The sequence below is a fragment of the Plectropomus leopardus genome, chromosome 9, assembly GCF_008729295.1.
Source record: "Plectropomus leopardus isolate mb chromosome 9, YSFRI_Pleo_2.0, whole genome shotgun sequence".
NCBI lineage: Eukaryota > Metazoa > Chordata > Actinopteri > Perciformes > Serranidae > Plectropomus > Plectropomus leopardus.
The window spans coordinates 22,107,061-22,125,907 of NC_056471.1; the positions used below are offsets into that span (position 1 = coordinate 22,107,061).

Here is an 18,847-nt window from a genome sequence, read left to right on the forward strand (position 1 = left end):
CATCATTCATACCGGCTCAATACTTCCCATCTGCAAAATAATATTATCCTACAGTTTTTTAATCCAAAAGCTCCCACACGCCATTCTTTTCATAACTAAACTTATCTCAGACTAATAACCCAGATTCTGGGTGCAGAGCAGCGAGCAGTGCTGCTGCCATGCTCCAGGGGCTAGCACTCAACAGCTAACAAACAAGTCTGTCTGCAACAGATGTCTTCCCAGTAAGAGGCTCCAAATGAAAGCGTGTGACTCTGTACTTTTTACTTGTTTTACAAGAGGTAGCATCGAGGGACATGTTGCAAAATCAACCTGTGCACACTTTTAACTCTTTTTACGGTGTGACCTCCACTTTGTAGCTAAGGTAGCAACAACGGCCTGAATGGGGAATTGTTAATTCTTTCATTTCATGGGTGCAAGAGCTCTTTGTTTTTGCTGTGAAATCCTGTTTTACCATAGTGCTTTCTTTGTATACTGAGTTGTCAGTACTAACCACTGTAGTCAGCCTCTTTTAATTAATCAAATTTGACACCATCTGTATTTTAACCGTAGAAAAGTTTGCACAGCAGAAGCTAAAGAGCTCTTGCCTGGTCACAGTCACTCGCCCTGTCACTAAGGGTGCTTCGATCAGGATTTTTGGGGTTTTTTCGATCACTGGAAGTTTATCAGCCGATACTGATCACAAGGTCTATATGAGGCCTTCTATTTATATTGTAGCATTAATTATTTAACTATTGTTAGCAACATTGTGTGTTAAGTATTATAATCGGATGATATAGTATCATGATTTTTTAATGTGCTACTCACTTCACCCTTTCTCTTAGAGACACAGCTTAAACCATAGCAACTTAACAAATTAGGTTTCCTGTGTTTTAAAATAAGTACAGTTTATTTTGTCATTTTAGTCAGACTTATTACACTTTTGATTTTCTTCTCATTATCTGATGAAAAACACAGGTTGAATCTTAACTTATTCTGCTACAGGTTCAAGTCTCCCACATAAAATCAGTACTTGAAACGATGACCAACACACAATCACACACTAGTGTTGCCTTGATACTGGATTTTCTAACCTCAATACAATCAACACCTTAAAAAAATTGTTATGCTATTCAATTTTTTGATACTACAGGGAGAAATTGACATAGAGTACATAAAATGTGGCTTTTTTAGATTATTAAAGATGAAAGATTATTATATTTAGGCTGTAATATGATGACTTTTCATATTTTTTACTTGTTTTGTAGCACAGAGCAACAGTATGATTGCAGTAAGCACTAACAAATAATAGAGAAAGCGCAGCTGGTACCAGTCTTGATATTATGTAAAATGAGTATAGAAACCATTTTTTAATTAAATATTCAGAAACTATATGTATTGATAAACAGATATTCTTGATATTTAGAACAAATATCGGCCGATAACAATCAGTGACTGATCAGTCGTAGCACCCTTACCTGTCACTTTTAGGTTTGTTGCACTTCTCATCCTCCTACCCAGTAGTATTCCTCTGGCAACTTTGAAGTTCACTAATGGATTATTTTTTCCCATCAGCACATCTCTCTCTACCCCAAAGGACCATTGATTTGACCTCACTGTCTACTTTAACTACTGTTTTTACTGATCTTCAGTTACCAGACAATCAGTCTTTGGTCTGTCTCAGCTCTCTTCCATGGCATCCTTTCCTCATTGTCTCTTACTTATGATCCTTCTTTTATTGAATATCACTGAAAATTAACAAGATAAAGACAGCTGATAAGGAGGCCATGTAAGATTATTGAGACCTCACCTTTGGTTGTTTATGTTAATTCTCTCCTGCTGGGTAAATCACATGGTGACCTTTCTAAACTTCATTGATCACTCCTCTTCCCCTTTTGCCTTCATCCCCCATTCTCATCCACTTTTTCCTTCTTGGCCTCTTTTTTCTCCTCTATTTTTCGGGTGATTTTTCGGCCATGTAGCTCGCAGGCCACCGGCCAGCACTGTGGACGGAGGAGTCCTTAGTCGCCTGCTCACCCCCACCCAGGCCTCTCTAGCTAGGAGCAAGAGCGCCGCTGCCCTGTCCGCTGAAGGAACAAATGCTCCAGGTAACCCAGGAGACCCTGACAGAGAGGAAGGATGGCTAGACACAGACTGTGGTCCTCCCTACTTACCCTCATTTAATCATTAGAAACTCAGCCTAGTAACTCCTATTATCACTTAACTAGAATTGAGCTCATATTCCAGTGCTCTGCTGCAGACCCTCATTCTTTTGGAGCACCCTCACAAAGTGAATGCAGCTGTCTTGGCGGTGATGGTGGAATTACAGAAGTCGCAGCACAGCTCCCAGTGTCTAAAAGCCACTATTGTAACGATCAGCTGGTTATACTATATATGTACAGTAATTATTTGCAGTAAAGTACATTCATGTGAGAGAGCATAGTTACTCAGTAAATATTGACACACACACGGGTCCAGCTCACATGCGCTCTCAGATCTGACACAATTGGCTGTTGTGTGCTGAGCTGAGCTGAGCAGGGCTGACTTGGCTGGGAGCATTTCTCTGTATCTGAGGAGCCTCAGGGTCCATGCTGGGAGATTTACTCTAAGCTGCTTACCTGTTGGTTCCTGTTACGTCAGAATGAGACTGTTGTGCTGTTGCATGTGTTCTGGTAGTGAGACGACAGTGCTGGGTGCTCCAGTACACGTTGCTGGAATAGAAATCACTGACACTTCCATAAATTATATGGTCTTGAAGTCACAGTTGTCAAATTAAGTACGTTCCACCCTGGCTCTAGATTTGGATCAGAGGTTTTGTAGTAAAATATGCTCTGAAGACATCTGGGTTAAGTTTTAATGTCTCTCTGGATGATTTGCATACCTTAAAGTTTAAATGAAGTCTTTCTTTGTGTGATATTTTACGATGGGAGTAATCTGCAGCACATTGAGGATATACATAGTTCCAGACTCAACACCTTATAAATCTCCTAATGAATACTGCATCTTGTTGACTACTTTCTAAAATAGAAAGAACCATACTGTAAAGCACCGACTCATTTCAAAGCTGCAACCGCATTCCCCATGTCGGTTTTAGGCTGTGGTGTTTATTGACCGGCCATTACAAACCCATTAGCAGCTATAGATCTTCTGCTAAGTATGGCCCCAGTAGAAACATGACACATCTGCCTTATCAGCAGCAGCAGCAGCAGCAGCAGCAGCAGCAGCAGCGCAGCAGCAGCTCATGGGTAAATTTCACAGTCATATCAGCTCAGGATGCAGTCAGGATGAATTATGAAACACATTTGTGTCCAGGCTGGGACACAAATGGTGGCAGAGAGAGTTCTAGAGGTCTCGGGATTATCATGGCTAATCCCTCAACCTGACACAGCAAACTCATTGCCTTTGGACATCAGTCTTTACTCCCCTTGACCAGGCGGCACTTAAATGTGTTGAACTTTTGTGTTGAATTCTTTAGAAATTGTCTGGCAACTTTTGTGCCAGAGGGGGATTTGCCCTGGATAGGCCTGTAAGGATAACTACTTTCATTTGATATATTGTCCCGGATATTATTGCAATGTTACAATTGCCATTTTAAGACCGTTTTATGCCTCTGATATGATAACAGTATAACAGCATAATAATACAAGTACACCCTCAGCAATGAACTTGTAGCTTTGAAGAATATTCAGACATTGGAATGGAAATGTGAAACTATTCTGGCATAATGTTGGCTAAAAGATGATGACTTTATGTAAACAAACAGAAAAATAAACTCAAGGGCAATATCATATGATCTATGGAGACATGACCTAGATCATTTGACCCCATTAACATGATAATGTAATTATCGTGACAGGTCTAATCCTGGAGCCACAGCAAATTTTATATTCAGTGTCTGGTCTGGAGTCTGTAGCGTTACATTATGATTGCAGGAAGGACTGAAATATTGCAAACTACTCAAATTTTTTAGTCACTATAACCAAACACAACAAACGACATTGTCAACACTCATTGTACGTTAAGTTTACTAATAAATCTGTGTGTTTGCAGTGTTTGTTGTACTTTGTTGGTGGTAGGTTTTGTGTAGTCTGTGCTGTGCTGTGCTGTGCTGTGGTGTGGTGCGCTGTGGTGCTTGGTGTTCAGGTTTGTTTGTGTTGTGTCCAAAAGGTTTTGCACCTGTTGACATTTGGGTTTTTTTGTGAGATTGTTGCTCTCTGCTCCTCATGTCTTCTGAATCTCCAGCCCAATCAAAGCTTCCAGAAATTAAGCTTGTTGCCCGCCTAAAGTGCTTTATCTAACAAAACGCTTTTTTTTTTTTTTGTGCTCTTCTCCCCTCACAAAAACACTGTCCTGCATTCCTTTCAACCATCATTTGCTCTCCCTTCCTCTCTCTCTTTCTGTCCCACTTCCCCTCTCCCTTTCCCTTTCACTCTGGTTTTTCATTCCTTTCGCTCTTTGCTGCTTTGCTGCCCAACTCGGCCGCTAATCACGCTTCCCATTGGTTGTGCTCCTCTGGCCTGCGATGACTGTTTCCTTTACCAGAGTGTCACCTGTGTCCTCGCTCAGCCTCTGCCAGTCCCCTGCACCCACCGCGGGGGCCCGTGCGCAGCCGCAGCATTGACCGACAGAAGAGCGGCATGACCACATCTGTGTCTGCTGATGGAGCCCTCGACCCTTCACTGGTGAGAACAACTCTTCATGATTATGTTACTAGCACCACTGGCAGGTCCTTTAAAAGTCTTAAAATGTATAAAAAAATATATTTTTTGTATTAGAAAAAAAGCACTGAACCTAATGCTTTTTCTTTATACTTGCACTTACTCACTTGGAAAATGTAGACTATCCGAACCGAATCTAATCCCCATATTCCTAGAGAAAACCTACCTTTGCACAATACAGAAAATTTGCTTCGCACCTTTATACATACTTGCAATTATAAATTATAATTTGTCCAAAAATTGTAAAAAATGTGGTTAAAAAATGGCTTTGCCAGTACAGATACTCAGCATACATGTTGAAGTTGGTACGTGTGGACAGTAGTTGTAGAAATTCACTATGTATTCAAAAACAAAAGAAAGAATAATATGCAGTTGTGGTAGTTGCTGGGAAGTAGTACTGTGTTTGTAAAACCTTGTTATGCCTTTTAACTACCAACAATAGTGTGGTTTTATTTCCATGGGAAAGTCATCAAATTTGACCTGGAAAATATGCATGGACTTTAAAAACATCTTAGTATTGGACACTCGATTTAATGTTGGTAGCACTGGAAGACAGGGACACCTTTTCTAGGCACGCAGATTTCTTATGTTGTGACAGCATGTTTATTCATTCCTACTTTGAAACGACATTGCTCAGAGATATAAGCGCATGGTACCAAAGACTCTGATTTATATGCACGTATCCAGCTACATTTGCCTGTCAAAGTACTCATGCAGGATGCTAACCATAGGGAAATGTTGTTCTTCCAGCTGTTCTCTGACCTTTGCTGGTCGCTCGGAATATAAACATGTTCATAACTTGCTAAAATGTTATCTAATTTACTGCTACTTCTAAGTGATGTCTCAGATGTTCTCACTTGGTGGCCCATAGTGCCTCACTCTCTCCCTCTCATAACCTGGCTCTGCTCCTGAGCCTCTGTGGCTGTGAAGGGCCTCATTGTGGTAGCATGAGACAAAGGGATCCACAGTGGCCTGATTATGGACAGATCAGGCCATGCAAAGCAGGCCACACCCTAACGCTGGGGCCTAATGTTAAAGCCTTTGACTTTCCTCACCATTTCATTGTCTTCTCCACATGCACAGATTGGTGTGGTGATAACTGAAATGCGCTCATGTCACTATAGCTTTGCGAGACCCTTTGGTCGAATTGTGTCAAGTCAGCTGAGTTACGCTTCCTGCATACAGCGAGTACATTGCTTTTAACAAATGCTTATAAGGTATAAGAAAACTAATGGTGCAAAAAAAACAAACAATTTGTTTTCATATATGAATTCCAGACACTGACTCTCACACATGTAGTACACGGCATGGGATTGTCGAAGTGTTCTCACCCACTTGAAATACCGGTTTAGGTGAGGGGTGACACGTGGTTAGAGCATTTAGAAGGCAAGACATGACGTGGATTACACCAGGGTTGCGTAGCCGGTTCATAATTTAATCATAAACAAACGAATCTCTTGCCGTTCTTTGAATTAGTCTGATGAATTTGGCTTGGTCCTTGGTAGTCAGATTTTGTCATTGCTCTGGTTACACATTTTTATTGCTGCCTTCGTGTAAATGACTTTTCTTCTTCAACCTTGGATATCTGTTTTTGTCTGGTTTTGCGCAAGCTTCATGACAAAAATGTCATCAACATGGCAAGCCCACTCACTCTCTGTTAATTTCCTGGACAATATCCTATTTTATTCAAGCATGGGCTCAACTGGACATTACATTTGTGCTGTGCAGCCTGCAGCATAAAGTCAGTTAAATGTGCGATCCAACACATCCAGACATTTACGTTCTGAGACACAGCTCTTCCAGGTGATGTCTAGAAAATCTCAGGTTTGCAGTGCATATGTGAAAGGGGCTTTCACAGTTTTTCTTTCGGTTTCTTACTTATGAAAAGGCATTAAAGCAGATTTAGGGTCGTTATGGTGAAGTTACTGCTGTGTGTATCTTTGAGATTACTTCTGGGCCACTCCTTTGCACAACGACACTGTGTCTGTATACTGTTGTGATCGAGTGCTATATTGACATTAATAGGAAATGAAAGCCTTGTTGTCCCTGTTATGAAACTGTACACCAATTGCTTGTTTACTGTCCTGTTTGCTTTTCCTTCTCACCCCCCCCAAGAGAATACTGGTCAGGCTGTATGACCAGAGCTATTACAGATTATTATAAAATCAATATCTTATATAAATTTAGATACATAAAATGCATTGTATCTATTTTTTTCTTGTGTAGAATTCGGTACTACAGTCCTAAGGAAGGGGCAGTACTGTGTATCTGTGCCTGTCTGAGTGTCACATGGTTGACCTTACTTCGCCCTCTGTCCAAACATAACACATGAGCATTAAAAATAGATGAATTAAAACCCGACCCATGGTTCCTTTGCACCAGCATTGTGTCACTGTTTGAAATGCCAATGAAAGCAGATTAAAATAAAAAAGGAAAACAGTTTATTTGTATTTAAGTCACAGTTACTCTATTACAATCAGTCTCTTATTTGCGTGTATATTTCCTTTTGAGGTTTGTTTTCCTGACACAAACTCCCAATTCTTTCCAACTTAAAAGACAATTCAGTTGAACAGGGCACTGCTTGCCAACCAAGGGGCACACATGGATTTTGATTAGCTGTCAGTGTTTCTATAGTTTATCAAATCACTCCGAAAGTGATCACACCAATATTGTTCTCCAGTGTTGTTACAGTTGTGGTATGGACTGTGTGATCCACCTGAGTTAGAACAATTTTTAAAACATATTTATCGTTATTGTTATAGTTTTAGTTCTTGCTGTGGGCGCCCCTTAATCGTTATGTTTGCGGACTGATTCTTTTAAACAACTTAATATTGATGATTTACAGCTTTTGTCAATGACACAATGTCTAAATTAACTCTGACAGTAAAGGTGAAGGTGTTTGTAAGGATAACTTGTGAGGTGTTAGTATGAGCCTTGTTCAGTGATTGTTTGAATGACTTCCTCACTTCTGTCCCATCTCTGTGGAACTACAGAAGGACAAGCCGTTTACATCACCTGGAGGCCAACGTCCTGCCTCCCCATCTACCACCCTGGGGCGCAACCGTTCACCATCCCCAGCCCCCAATCCAGCCCCAAAGAGGACCCCATCCCCAACAGCATCCAAGTAAGACTACAGGCATTCTCTAATACAGTTCATATGATTTGATGATATTTTATTTCAAGTTTTTTAAGAGTTTGGATGCAACCATCAACTTGATTTCATTGTAAAGTAACAATTCACACTTTGTTCTCACAGGCAAAGTCCCCGCACACGCCCACCCTCACCGGGTGCAATGAAACAGCGTCCCCCATCCCCCCAGCCTACAGCCACGAAACCTCCACCTATCCAGAAACCAGCTCTCACTCCAACAGGGCCCCCCACTTTGCGAAAGAGGGACTCCAAGCCCAAGGACCTGTGTCCTGTCCAGGCTATGTCTCCACAGTCCTCTGATTCCAGCAAGACCAAAGAGAAAGATGGTGAGTGATTCTCACTGATGGAAAACAGGCCCATATAAAGGCAGACATCAAAGCCGTGGTCAGCTGACAGATTTTAGTTAGACAGAACCAATATTTGCTGAGGCTGATTGTTATTCTGTGTTATTCTGGCAACCAGGATGTTTGCACTGGTGCATCGAGACATGCTGTCCCTTCCAGAAAGTGACACAGTGAGGCAAGCTTAAACCTTTCTCGTCTAATGTATGAAAAACTGAATTTCTTAGCCATGCAGGTCCACACCTACGTACACTCCCAGAAAAGATCAAAGGAATTTCTTGACATTTTACTGAAGTACATCTAGTTCCATCACCTATGAGTATTTGGTTGTTTCTGCTGGTCATCCTCCCCTTAAGCCTTCTGCAGACTGAGATTTTAGCAATCTTTTTTCTTCTTTTTTAGATTATTTTTTGGGGCTTTTATGCCTTTAATTGATAGGAAAGTTTAGCATGAAAGGGGGAGAGAGGGGTTGATATGCAGCAAAGGGCTGAGGCTGGAATTGAACCTGCAGCCGCTGAGGCAAGGACACAACCTCTACATGGGGCGCCTGTTCTATCCACTGACCCCTGGGCGCCCCAATTTAAGCACTCTTATAAGTTTAGTGCAAGCCACACTGCGCGACATGGATTTATTAAAATTGAATGTATACATCCATCAACATCAATACGCAAGAACAAAACGTCATCAGCATGTGTCATCCATCTATGAAGCTGTAGTGCCAAGAGAAAAATGTAAACAATCATGAATCAAGCCCTGACTATGGTGGCATTTATGTGTTAAGAAGCCTGAAGAAGAGGGGGAGAATGTGGACGCAGTCATGGCTGGGGAAAAGAGACCAAATTGGCGTGCCAATTTTGCAACGAGAGCTCCAAGTATTTTTCATCTCTGTTAGCATTTAGCAGTATCAAGCTGATTAGCCTGTCTTTTCTAGTTGCGTTTCGATTGATTTTTTTAGTAGATGTAGGCCTTAACAACTGTCACACAGTTTGATGGTCATCCCAAATTTCTGACAAAGTCAGAATTTTATCCCAGGCTGTCTTTGATCCCAAGGCTGCTTGATTATGGCAAAAATCATAATCACGATTATTTTGGTCAATATTTAAGTCACGATTAATTGCCATGATTACTCATTGACTGTGTTAACATGTTTAGAATTATTGAATATAAAAAAAACTTCTAGAAACAGTTGAACTTTAATGTCCCATTATACGTTGCCCATTGAGCTTCCTTTAATTCCATAATATAATTCCTATTGAGTTGCTTTGTATAATGTGTCCTTAACTGATGACTGCATTGCGGTGGATGTCGATGGGGATTTTTTATTATTTGGTCATAGGCCACTTTGTGTTTAAACTTAAGATGATTAAAAAGATTTGACGTGTTGTCATGTGGTGCAGACACCACCATGTAGATAATCTTGAATTTTATTCTTTTTTTGCTCCACATCAGATGCCTCATATCCAAAGTGTTCCCACACAACAAAATTTGTTCTGCCTAATTTGCTCACCAAACGCTGTTTCTCTTCTTCTGTCATCTTTCCTCGTGCCGATACAACTAGCCTCGCCGGTAGTATTGGCTGCAAGTGTCAAGCTTAGGCTGAGGGAAGAAGGGGCGAAAATGCGCATGCATGTGGCATTCAGGGCACAGGACAAAATAAGAGTACACTTGCAAAACAGAATGTGGTAAAATAATAGTTTTTTTCTCGATTACATTGTTTTTTTTTATTGTTGGGAGCCGAAGTTGAAATTGAAATCAAAATTCGATTAATTGCACAGCACCACCTAGAACCTCTTTTAGAATTTTAGAATTTAAAATACTCATATAATATTATGCTCAAATTTAGCCAATAATTATTTCTAATTAAATTAATTACAAGGAGTGTCAAGTCACAAGTTTCGTCACAGTATCACAAGACTGACACATAGAGACAAACAACCATTCAAGCTTACATTCACAGCTATGGGCAATTTATAGTCACTAATCTAACCCACACTGTGGAGAAAAAGCCAGATACAAAACCTGGAACCGTCTTGCTGTGGGTGATAGTGCTAACCACTGCACCACTGTGCTGCCCCAAATAAAGTGTTAGGGGTTCCGGTCAGTGCGGCGGTCCACCAGACCTGTACAATTACAGAGAAAACACAGTAGATTACACTTTCATTATAAAAACCTAAATAAGGTGGCAGCTGGCTGAAGGGATGCAATGTGTGGACAGAAAGCATCCGATGCGACACAATAGTCGGTTTCTATTAGGACAGGCTGTCAACACAATAATAAAGTAATAAATAAAACAATACACATTTGTATTCATTAATCATTCATTAATCATTTCAGCATTAGATTAGCATACATTTTTTTCACTCTTTTAATGTTATATTAGACTCCTGAGATTTCTCCCAACAGCCCTACTCCAAACATCTGTCCCATTTATACTTTACTTTCATGATTATGAAATAAGGTAATGCAAACGTAATTAAATAGAGAGTAGAAACAGCAAGTTAATAGAAGATAAATTGCAGAAGGCTGGTTTCTGTATTAATATATTGTTGAATTTGCAGAAAGCGCTCCTTTGGTAACAAAATGTCTCAGGTGCAAAAAAGACAAGAATATTGTTTTATTTCTTCTCAGTATTAGCTCACTTACATGTGAACCATAGTATTGGAGCACTGCTTGTCTCTCATGTTATTAGCGATGCTTACAGCAGCACCCGACTCTGACTTTGAGCAGAAAAAGAATACTTCCTCTGTGATCAATAATTAATACTGCTTCAAGGAGCAGTCAGCTCGGTTTGAAGATAATAGGTTTGGCTTGAGTATTATCATCTGTTTTAATAGATCATATGCAGAATCTTGTGTGTGTATGTGCGTGCATGTGGGTGTGTCTGTGAGTGTATTTGTGTGCTGCAAACCGACGTGGCAGCAGCTCAGTTTGCATTAAATCTCAGTGGAGCAGGAGACCTATTAAGTTCCAGCTGGAGTCACATCCTGTTACAGATCTGGGCTGTTGTTGCTGCCATCTCCTGGAGAGAAGCATGCTCAGCAAGAAAAAATAGCTCAGTCATTGTTTAATACTCCAGTGAAAATGGCTTAAAAGTGAAATGCATTGTAATGAAAGGTAAAATACTTTGTCACTGTACATGCAATTTGATATTGTACAAATTTATTTTTGGGATACGTTACATAGGAAATCAGTTGCAAAGCTTGTTAGGGATAAAATAATTAGAAGGGGATCTTTATTTTTGATTCACTAACCATCTGAAATACCTGACTTTGATTCAAAATTAGATTGAAATCACAATGCTTCCATGTTACACTCATGCTCATCAGTCAGTAACATTGTCTACAAGCACGTAATACACTAATATGTGCGGCAACATAAACCTGTAAATGCAGCTTATGTAAATATAGCAAAACCACAAAAAATAGGCAATAGACTCCTTTCCCATTCCCCATTGCTTGTGAAGGAGTATGCATTTCAGGCATTTGTTTTGTTTGTTTTTTAAATTGATGTGTTACAGTAAACGGAAGATAGCTGCATGGAGGCCAGTGAAAATGTTATGGTTTTTTCTTCTTTTGTTACTTTTTAGTTTTTTCGTAACATTTCCATCGCTGCTGATTTAAGCTTATTAGAACCTTTTCCCAGTGAAGACAAAGCCAGATGTTAGTGGGTGTCAGTTGTTATTTTTTGTCTTTTTGGGAAGGAGGCTTCGGAGATAATAAAGGGATAAATGCTATGATATAATTGAAATGGCTAAATCTCTGATGATAGACACATTTATTCTATCACATCACATGGTATGTATTATTATCACATTACCCAGTGACGGTGTACTATATGTGACTGTATTCACAGAGGTCTTTCAAGGAGCACAGAGATGATCATGTGAAAATCACCAACTCACTCAGGCATCTTGCCTCTGTGTTATGTTTCTGTCTTTCTCTGTCACTGCTAACCTCCTCCTCCACCAGACTTGCTTCCTCTCCTCTCATCATTTATCTTCCAGTCACTGCGTCCTGTGAAGTAAGATGCTGTAGCCTTGGGTCAGCGCTACACTGAGAAATGGGTGACAGGGTGCCATAAAGTGCTAAACGTATTTTCTGTATTTTTCTTCCCACCTGTCAGACTCTAAAGCCTCAGCGGGCACCAACTCGGCCGCTGAAGCAGCCAAGATCCTGGCGGAGAATCGCAGACTGATGCGAGAGCAGAAGGAGAGAGAGGAGCAGCTCAGGATACAGAGAGAGGAAGAAGAGAAGTGAGACTGTTAATCTGATGTTTTTTTCATTTTGTCATCATTTTGGGTATTACAGCAAAATAATGATAAAGATCACTAGTAACCAGTAAAACAGTTTTTTTGTCCACTTTAGAATTTACCTGTATATATTTATGAGTTTGCTTTCAAGACATCTGCTGTTGTTTCTTTTGACTCCCAGGGTGAGAAAGGAAGAAGAGATGCGTTTAGCAGAGGAGGCTCGACTCAAACGCCTGGAGGAGGAGAAGAGACTCGCGGAGGAGAGGAAAATCAAAGAGGAGGAAGATGCTCGCTTAGCAGAGGAGGAGCGGGTTAGAATGGCGGAAGAGGAGGCAGTGAAACAGGCTGAGCTGCAGAAGGAACGGGAAGAGGCTGAGGCCAAGGCCCTGGAGGAGGCAGAGAGAGTCCGTCAGGAGAGAGACCGCATCATGCAACAGAACCAACAAGAACGAATGGAGAGGAAGAAGGTACGAATGAAGTGATGAAGGAAAGAATCCTCTCTTTGTGCTGCTCTCTCCTCTGAGAGCCCTGACTAAAACTGCCACATAATGTTTTAAGTAATTTGAAACAAATTATTTACAGATATTTCCCATTTCAGAGAATTGAAGAGATAATGAAGAGAACAAGAAAAGGGGACCAAAATGACTTGAAGGTGAGCTCACATTTATTCAGCCTGCAGAGAACATGGTCTGCACTGCGGAGTGTGTTGACATGTTTGTGTCTCCTGTGTAGAGAGAAGCTGGAGATGACTATAAACCAGAGGACGGAGAGGACGGAGAGGAAGGAGACGACCAGACAAACTGTGAACCCAAGAGTAAGTGTTCTCCTCCTGATGGCAGGTTCAGGATATCAGAATGCATGAAGGTTTTTTTGCATCGCTGCTTTTTTGAATATGGTATTGTATGACTGAGACTGAAGGTGTGTCCTCTCCTCTCTGTTTGTTTGCATATACTTTACATCAATGTTTTGTGTGAATTTCCACAATTCTCAGCATGACCTACAAATCATTTCATCCAATTCTGTTTCCTCAGTTAAAATCGAAGGCCAGATGGATGACATCACCGTGGAGGATGACAAAGAAGAGTGCGGTCTGTCCTCTGGTGAGCCGCTGGCTCAGCGACATGAGCCTCTGGGCAGCATGAATGGAAAACCAGAGACAGACGACAAGGAGAATAACAATGGCATGAGCACAGATGAGACTCAGGCAGTAAGGTAAAGATAATGAAACATTTCACAGAAACTGTTCAGAGTGGTTCTTATAGAATTGTAATCGCTAAATGCGAAAAGTGCGTACTCTGGACAACCCCCCAGAAAGGGTTAAAATATATTGGTTTCCCACAGGCCAACAGCTGTACGTAAACTCCAGAAAAGGACCAATGTTGTCACGTTAGCTTGTTTTATAATTTGTTAAAATATGACAGGGTTCAGCCGCTTTAGGAAATAACTTGCTGATCACTAACTTAAATAAAGGAAATCGTATACTTGTGTATACTTATTTTTAAATTAATAATCTTTCATTTATTACATTAAGTCACTATTTTTTGCTGAATGACGTAAGTGAGCCACTGATGAATGCTGTTGGATTTGCAGTATTGCAGTATTACTAACGGGGTGTCTGTGGCAGCATTCGTGGGAAAAGTCACAAGCAGCACACAGTCATTAATATTCCATTTCACACACACTGATACATACAAACGTGTGTGTGCACACACACCGTCTGTACTGTTATAACGCTTTCACCTTTCCAGCTGCAGGATTTATAAAATGAGCTATTAGAAATAAATTCTCAATCCACGGTTAAATCCTCAAATCCCCACCGGAAGCGTTATATACGCGATGCGTGAGTGACGTGTAAACATCCTGTGAAGTTGGCTCCATGGGAGAAAAATTCACAAGTGTTTTATATATTGAGTCATTGATTTTATGTCCTGCCGACCGGATCGATTGAGGGAATTCTGCCTGAAGCAAAACAGGAAAGCTCACAGACAGACTGGAAACCTTGATCAATCGATGTAGATATGGTTAATCAGTTCAAAACACATATACAGAGAGATATGTGTGTGATCCAAACAGCTACGCAGATTACACTTCACTAAACAAGACATAAATACCATTTAAGCATGAAAAAGCAGGGGTCTCAATGCGGTTTGATAGATTCAATAAAATGGTGATATCTTTGCTCCATGTAATGCGTGAGAGATTGGCCATTAGTCTGCCAAGAAATGTTGCAAGTACCGCTAATTACCGTAGGTGCCATCGAAGAAAAACGAAGATTGTAACTTAAAGGGTTTTCTTCGTCTCCAGAACAGATTAGTTGGGGCTTCGATGAATGAACACATTGTTTAGTTTTGGCCTTTTTGAATATTTTTGTTGGTTGAAATATACAGAAGAACACCAGCCTGATCTTTTAATTGACTGGATTCCCCTCTGTCATCAAGCATTCACTTCTCCATCTTTTACTCTGTGACAAAGCTGTGTTGAACCCAAATCACATAATTAACAGCTCCCAACTACTTCTCCCCCCCCCCTCGCCTCTCCAGTCCAGTCCCTAAGGGCCGCCTCGTTGAGGGCTCAGAGTTCCTGAATGACTCTGCCAAGGTGGGCTTGGTCTCAGGTCTCAATGGTAAATCAAACCAGTGGAGCTTTGAGGAACTCATTGACCTCAACGTCCACTCCAAGACTCGGCCCCTCATCGAGGCAGAGGACTGTAACCAGGTCTTAATCAACTGTGACGGGAGCACAGACGGGACCAGGGTAGCTTTCGAGGACAAGGGGACCCCTGTTACCCTGCATTCCTCCAATCAACCCATAGAAGCCCTGTCAGGTGAGGAGTCACTTACACTTATTCATCTATAAGGAAGCTCTGACACAGTCTTTTTAAACATTTAACTTTTTGCTCCTGTGTCTCCGTAGAGCTGTGATGCCGCAGCCGTCGCTGAGAAGCCTCTTACTGTTGCACTCGTAAAGTTCCTCTTCAGCTGAGCTCCTTAAAAAAAAAAAGTTCTCGACCAGTTCCAGACAGCTTCCTCATCTTTCTCCTCCTCCTCTTCCAGAGGGAGGAGCACAAGGTGAAGGGGAAAGACCATCCCAAGTGCTACATTTGCACCCAACAGATATATTACAAAAACATAAATGTATTTTAAAAAAAAAAAAAGTTATGCTTCAGGGAAATTCCATTTATTCCTTTAACGTGCCCGCTTCAGGTCTCTTTCCTCTTCCTCTTGTGTTTAGCTCTCCAGAATTTTTTTCTATGTTGTGTCCAAAATTGATTATGTTTTTTAAGAGTTGTGTCTTGTCAGGGGTGCATTTGTTGTAATTTATTAATTTTGGCTTCTTCGTCATTGTAATTATTGTTATCATATGTTTAGTCTTTTTGTTTTCTCTCGCATGAGAATATTCCAGGACACACACGCACACATGCACACACACACACACACACACACACACACACACACACACACACACACACACACACACATTTGGCTGTGTGAGTTGTATATCACGAGTTAAAGGAAGAAACGTTAATACGTTATGTTCTGTCAGGGGTTTGGTGGGGATAGCATCCCAGGGTTTGCATGTGATTCATCTAAATTTACTTGACCGGCTGCTTTTGGCAGCATCCAGCAATATGGCCTTACCTTTTTTCCCAGCTTTTGATTTTGAAGTGTGAATATGCTTAAAAGCTTGCGCTGAAGCTCATACACCTGGGAGTGGATACTGCATTCATACTAAACAGTTAATGTCCTCTCAAGCCCCATTTCTCCATCTCCCAGATTCCCTCACTGGGTGTTTCCTTCTTTGGCCACCAGAGGGCATCAGGAACACAACTCCAACTGTTACATTTAAAACTGAGGAGTGTTGAGATTTGCAACACTGTAGTGAATTCAAATATTCAATGAAGTTTCAGCAGTTTGTTCATTTAGGGCTCATTTAGGATTTGTTAATTTTTACATATGTATATAGAATTTATGTTTACTAACAACATTATTGTAATTTACATCAGATTCTGACTCGTATCCGATTATAGCCTCATCTCCACCGACTGCATCTGCACCACACAACTGAATAACCATAACTGCAACATACTATTTTAACAGGTGAAGTCCATTAGTTTCATTTATAGCTACTTTTGAGCTTCTTTAAGGAATAATTCACCTCCAAAATGATAGTTTGTATATCAGTTACTCATCCCATGTTATGTTGAATTTGTGAAGAAAACTTCGTTTTTCTGGCATGCTGTAATGGTAAATGAAGAATCCAAAAATGAAGAAGATTATTGAAGAAATAACAACAGAAAAACTATATCAAAGCATCTGTTTAACTCATGCAATATAATCTAAGTCGTATGCTCAGTATTTCCCGAACGGAAAATGAAACTTTCGCATGCTCTCACGATAACTTTTACCTTATCAAATACAGGAGCTGCTGGTCTACCACTACCTTAATCAGTTAGTTTATTTGTGACATTGAATCTGAAATAACCTTTTAAAACACCAGCGTCAGACAAAGTTACACAATAACACAAACTCACTACCGATGGAGGCAGTGGTCAACAAGCAGCTCCTGTGTTCAACAAGATAAAATTACTGTTTTTTTGTCAAAGGAGTCTGGCGAGATCTTTCTCACTTTTGGTGTTCTTTATTGACAGGATACGTTGCGAGAGAAACGTAGTTTTCTTCACGTAGTCAACCCGACACAGGGTGAGTAATTCATATAAAAATGATCACTTATGGGGTGAAGTATTCTTAAATGCGGTATGCGTTTGTTACTGAACTGAACTCGAATGTTCGGCTGAAACTAAAAATCAGGTTTTTCAATTATCTGGTTGTAACTTGAGCTTTACCAACACATCCACGCACACATTTCCATCCATCCACCTGTCTGTGCGACTCTTTCATCAGTTACATTCATTTCCCATTTTTATTAACTGTCTGAAAATTCCCAACACTAGCTGCTACATTCGACAAAACACATTTCAATTATTTTTATAATATAAAATTTGGCTGTTTGTTTATATATGAGAATGCATTTCTACGTATATTTAAGTGTTATTGTATTGTGTATATAATCAGTATTAGGCAAATGAAGCCATGTTTAGGATGGAGCGGTGTCAGGACGTGGATAATTGAAGTCTGTGTATGTGGCTGTGCTATACGTTAGGTCTCTGTACGACGTGTGCCCTGCGGCGGGGTAGTCAGGTTACGTTTGGGAAAAATTAACATGAAGCCCTTATCCACTCGAGCTCTGCAAAACAAGGGGCCAAGTGGGGAAATATGACGTGTATTTGTGTGTATGTTTGAGAGCTTTTAGCCCCCTGTTCCCAATTCCCCTAATTCTGAATATTGCCTCACAGAGACTAAAGTTTTGGCAGTGAGTTGTTACAGCTTAGCTAAAAGTCTGACCCGTGATCAGAGCGAGGGCTGCGCCTCCTTGTGATGCTTTTAATGTCATCAAAATATGTTTTATAGGATGTGAGGTTGATAGTTTTGGTAGGCATAACAGCTCAGGTCTTAACTATTCTTTGAGGCGGGGCGCAGCCACCAAACAAAGTACGACGAGGGTCAGACTCATTTTCTGTTTTTCTGGATTCTTCATGAACTGTACTGAAATCTTGAAATTCCCTATGCTTGAACAGTCCAAGCTTGAGGTTTGGGGACCTTGATTTTTGCCTTGTTCTCTTTGCTGGCTAACTAAAATCTCTTTGTACATAAAGACTAGAGGCTTTGGATCTTAGCTTTGATTATTATTAAGCTCAAAGAATGTAACAGACTCCATAAACCGTCCTCCATTATTTACCATGTCTCTCAGCGCTGCCTGCTTTTCGGCTTTCATCCATTATTCATCTGGAAAACATGAGACTCTTTGCACTGTCACAAATTACTACGTTTCGAGAAAGATAACTGGGGAGTGGCTTTACTGTACGGACTCATAGGAGATTTGTGTGATATTGTGGAAGAAAAGAAAGTAATTTGTTGCTTCCCAGATGATTTTAGATGTCTCATTCATAATACAAAACTTGCCTATACCCAAACCTTTCCTGCTCTTTCCACTCACGAGTAGCACGTGTTGGGGGGCTGTCGTAGCTGCTGCTTTAACAGATACTGTATCTACTTACTCCTGCTGCATCTTTGAGGGCTCAAGTTCTCAAAGTTGTCTATAACGATAGGATAGAAACGGTGCCTTAGATTGAGATTTAGTATTTTTATTGTATCACAGTTAACTAAGAAAGCTTGTCCTTACCTCGGCCTCGACAATCAGTCTACCCAACCAGGGCGACTTTGTGAATATGAATATTTCTCTGGAAGATTTACAAACCTAACAACGCCCTGTCCACAAGTAAGATTTGTACTGTAAATATATCTAAAGTGTACTGAGATGATACAAACTGTTAAATAAAGTCTTGCAAAAATAC

At 40.5% G+C, this 18,847-nt stretch overlaps 1 protein-coding gene across 9 annotated transcripts in view; it reads left to right on the forward strand.

Annotated features, from left to right (window-relative positions):
- The window catches only part of map7d3 (MAP7 domain containing 3), a 33,217-nt gene extending 14,371 nt beyond the window's left edge, over positions 1 to 18,846 (forward strand). For 4 of the 9 annotated variants that reach the window (XM_042492742.1, XM_042492747.1, XM_042492744.1 and 1 more), the window contains 11 exons: positions 1,959 to 2,084; positions 4,519 to 4,658; positions 7,688 to 7,818; positions 7,951 to 8,171; positions 12,309 to 12,438; positions 12,617 to 12,902; positions 13,034 to 13,087; positions 13,168 to 13,249; positions 13,467 to 13,647; positions 14,976 to 15,259; positions 15,349 to 18,846. In XM_042492742.1, coding sequence (XP_042348676.1) covers positions 1,959 to 2,084; positions 4,519 to 4,658; positions 7,688 to 7,818; positions 7,951 to 8,171; positions 12,309 to 12,438; positions 12,617 to 12,902; positions 13,034 to 13,087; positions 13,168 to 13,249; positions 13,467 to 13,647; positions 14,976 to 15,259; positions 15,349 to 15,356 — 1,643 coding nt within the window. In that variant the 3' untranslated portion in view covers positions 15,357 to 18,846. The remainder of the gene's footprint in view (positions 1 to 1,958; positions 2,085 to 4,518; positions 4,659 to 7,687; positions 7,819 to 7,950; positions 8,172 to 12,308; positions 12,439 to 12,616; positions 12,903 to 13,033; positions 13,088 to 13,167; positions 13,250 to 13,466; positions 13,648 to 14,975; positions 15,260 to 15,348) is intronic. The other 5 variants (XM_042492745.1, XM_042492749.1, XM_042492746.1 and 2 more) reach the window with 3 other exon arrangements.
- Position 18,847: the final 1 nt, after the last annotated feature.